At 39.4% G+C, this 2,145-nt stretch overlaps 1 protein-coding gene across 1 annotated transcript in view; it reads left to right on the top strand.

Annotated features, from left to right (window-relative positions):
* LOC118741804 (odorant receptor 33b-like) overlaps nt 1-1,336 on the top strand; it is a 7,267-nt gene extending 5,931 nt beyond the window's left edge. The window contains exons 3-4 of the mRNA XM_036473779.1: nt 199-844; nt 925-1,336. Of these exons, the coding sequence (XP_036329672.1) occupies nt 199-844; nt 925-1,336 (1,058 nt within the window). The remainder of the gene's footprint in view (nt 1-198; nt 845-924) is intronic.
* The last annotated feature ends 809 nt before the right edge of the window (nt 1,337-2,145 follow it).

The raw sequence follows: 2,145 nt of genomic DNA, 5'->3' as shown, positions 1-2,145 counted from the left end.
TTTTTTTTTTGGTACTAACAACGCTTTAATGACCTTTCCTTTAACATATAAAGCCCTAATGGATGCAACAAATGCTTACTAAGTTACTTGCATTCGCGTTGGCTGCATATTGCATCAAAATGATACCCCGTAAAATTGATACAATGGCAATTTTCCAGCGACTTTTTATTACATGGCGTGTGTTGGGCATCATCTTGTGGGCTTTCAACAAATATTTGCGTATTATCTACGATTTTCTAAGGAACTTTTTCGTCAATTTTGCCTTTCCGTTGCATCTGGTGTTAGGCATAATTTTTAGCACCAATCAGGAGCAATTCTTCAACAACTTGGTAATTGGTATTGCATGCGTTTCGTGCACCTTCAAGCATTTGTTGCTGCGATTTCATCTTAGTGAAATGATTGAGGTGAACGACATATTTTCGCAGTTGGATGATCGCGTTCTCATCGCCACCGATTATGAATATTACAAGCGTTTTATAGAGCAGCCTTGTAACTTTATGATAAACTTCTTTACACGCTGCTACTTCGCGGTCAGCATAACGGCATTGCTCACAGCCTTAGTCACTGGTGAACTACTCTATCCCGCCTTTGTGCCGCTGAATTGGCAAACATCGATTTTTAAATACATTATGGCCATACTCTTTCAATTTGTTTGTGTTTCGTTGCAAATCGTACAAAATATAGCCAACGATGCATATGGCCCGGTGGTACTTTGTTTGATCTCTGGGCATGTGCACCTGCTGGCGAATCGGGTATCGCGTGTTGGTCACAGCAGCGAGGAGAACAGCGAACAAAATTACAAGCAATTATCCATTTGCATTGAAGACCATAAGTTGCTGATGAGGTAAGGGGCCCCCAAAATTAATGTCACGTGAAAGTATTGAGCAATCATTTACCGAATAAAATTTTCTTTTCCTCTCACAGCACCTCCAAAAAAGTAGAGCGCATTATCTCAGCCAGCTATTTGGTACAATTTGTTGGTGTTGGCGTTAATCTTTGTGTTGGCCTCGTTTATTTGCTCTTCTTCGCCGATACCTACTTTGCCTACGTCTATTATACTATTCACATAACAGCCATTATGATTGAACTCTTTCCGTGCTGCTACTATGGCAGCATGCTGGAGTGCGAATTTCACGATTTGTCCTATGCAATATTCAGCAGCAACTGGCCAACTCAGCCACGCCCATTTCGACGAAATGTGGTTAATTTTACTGAGCTTACGTTAAGAGAGGTGAGCTTGTATGCTGGAGGCATGGTGCGCATCAACTTGGATTCATTTTTTGCTACTTGCAAAATGGGATATTCGTTCTTTACCGTCATACAGAGCATGAAGTAAAAAGGTATGGAGAAAATATTGGATCAAGGAAAAAGAAGAAAGAACTAAAAAAGCTATCAATCTTAGAGAAAAATATTAGTCTTATTAGTTGTGTAGTTGCACATAGTACGAGAGTTACAAGCAATTAAATAAAAGCTTAGCACCTCAAAATCAGCCTTTTTTTATTGACCTAGTTACTAACAAGTGTCTCCAATACTTATATTGAAAATGGACGCCTCAGTGACGCACAGTCGATTCCTGATCCGACCAACATCCAAAAATATCTTTTCGCCTTGTAGCGGTCGCTTCTCAGCAGGTAATGGAAAATCAATGAATGTATTTCTGGCATTGAAACCCATTTTCAGTTCGGAGGAGGTGCGAAACTTTAGATAATCTATCCAAGGCACTTACTGCAAATCGGAGCGGATAAAATCGCCCAAACGCTTAGCCAAATTCCTTTTGATGTGTATACATTTTTGGTTTCGGTAGGGGTAAAATTTGCGAAGCTGTAACGCATAGCCCAGCACAAAATTACGAAGGGCTTAGCATGTGTATTGCAGTAGAAAATTTATAATTTCATTAGAAGCACCCTGTGTCTACTTGCTATTGTAAATGGTTGCATACATTTAGGCATATGCAGAGTAAGAGGAAATGCGCACAAAAGATTATTACTTCCGATTATGCAAACTCTACGCATGTATAGGGTATTGTACATATAAGTATACATACTTAAGTTTGTGTGTGCATACATATGTATGAACTCATTTGTCGCAAGTGGTTTTGATATTCGTAGCATGGTTTTCGGCATAGGTTTAGTAGTCTATTGATAA

Source organism: Rhagoletis pomonella, unplaced genomic scaffold, assembly GCF_013731165.1.
Source record: "Rhagoletis pomonella isolate Grant_MI unplaced genomic scaffold, Rhpom_1.0 Rhpom_scaffold_00006, whole genome shotgun sequence".
NCBI lineage: Eukaryota > Metazoa > Arthropoda > Insecta > Diptera > Tephritidae > Rhagoletis > Rhagoletis pomonella.
This window is presented reverse-complemented; position numbering and strand designations above follow the sequence as displayed.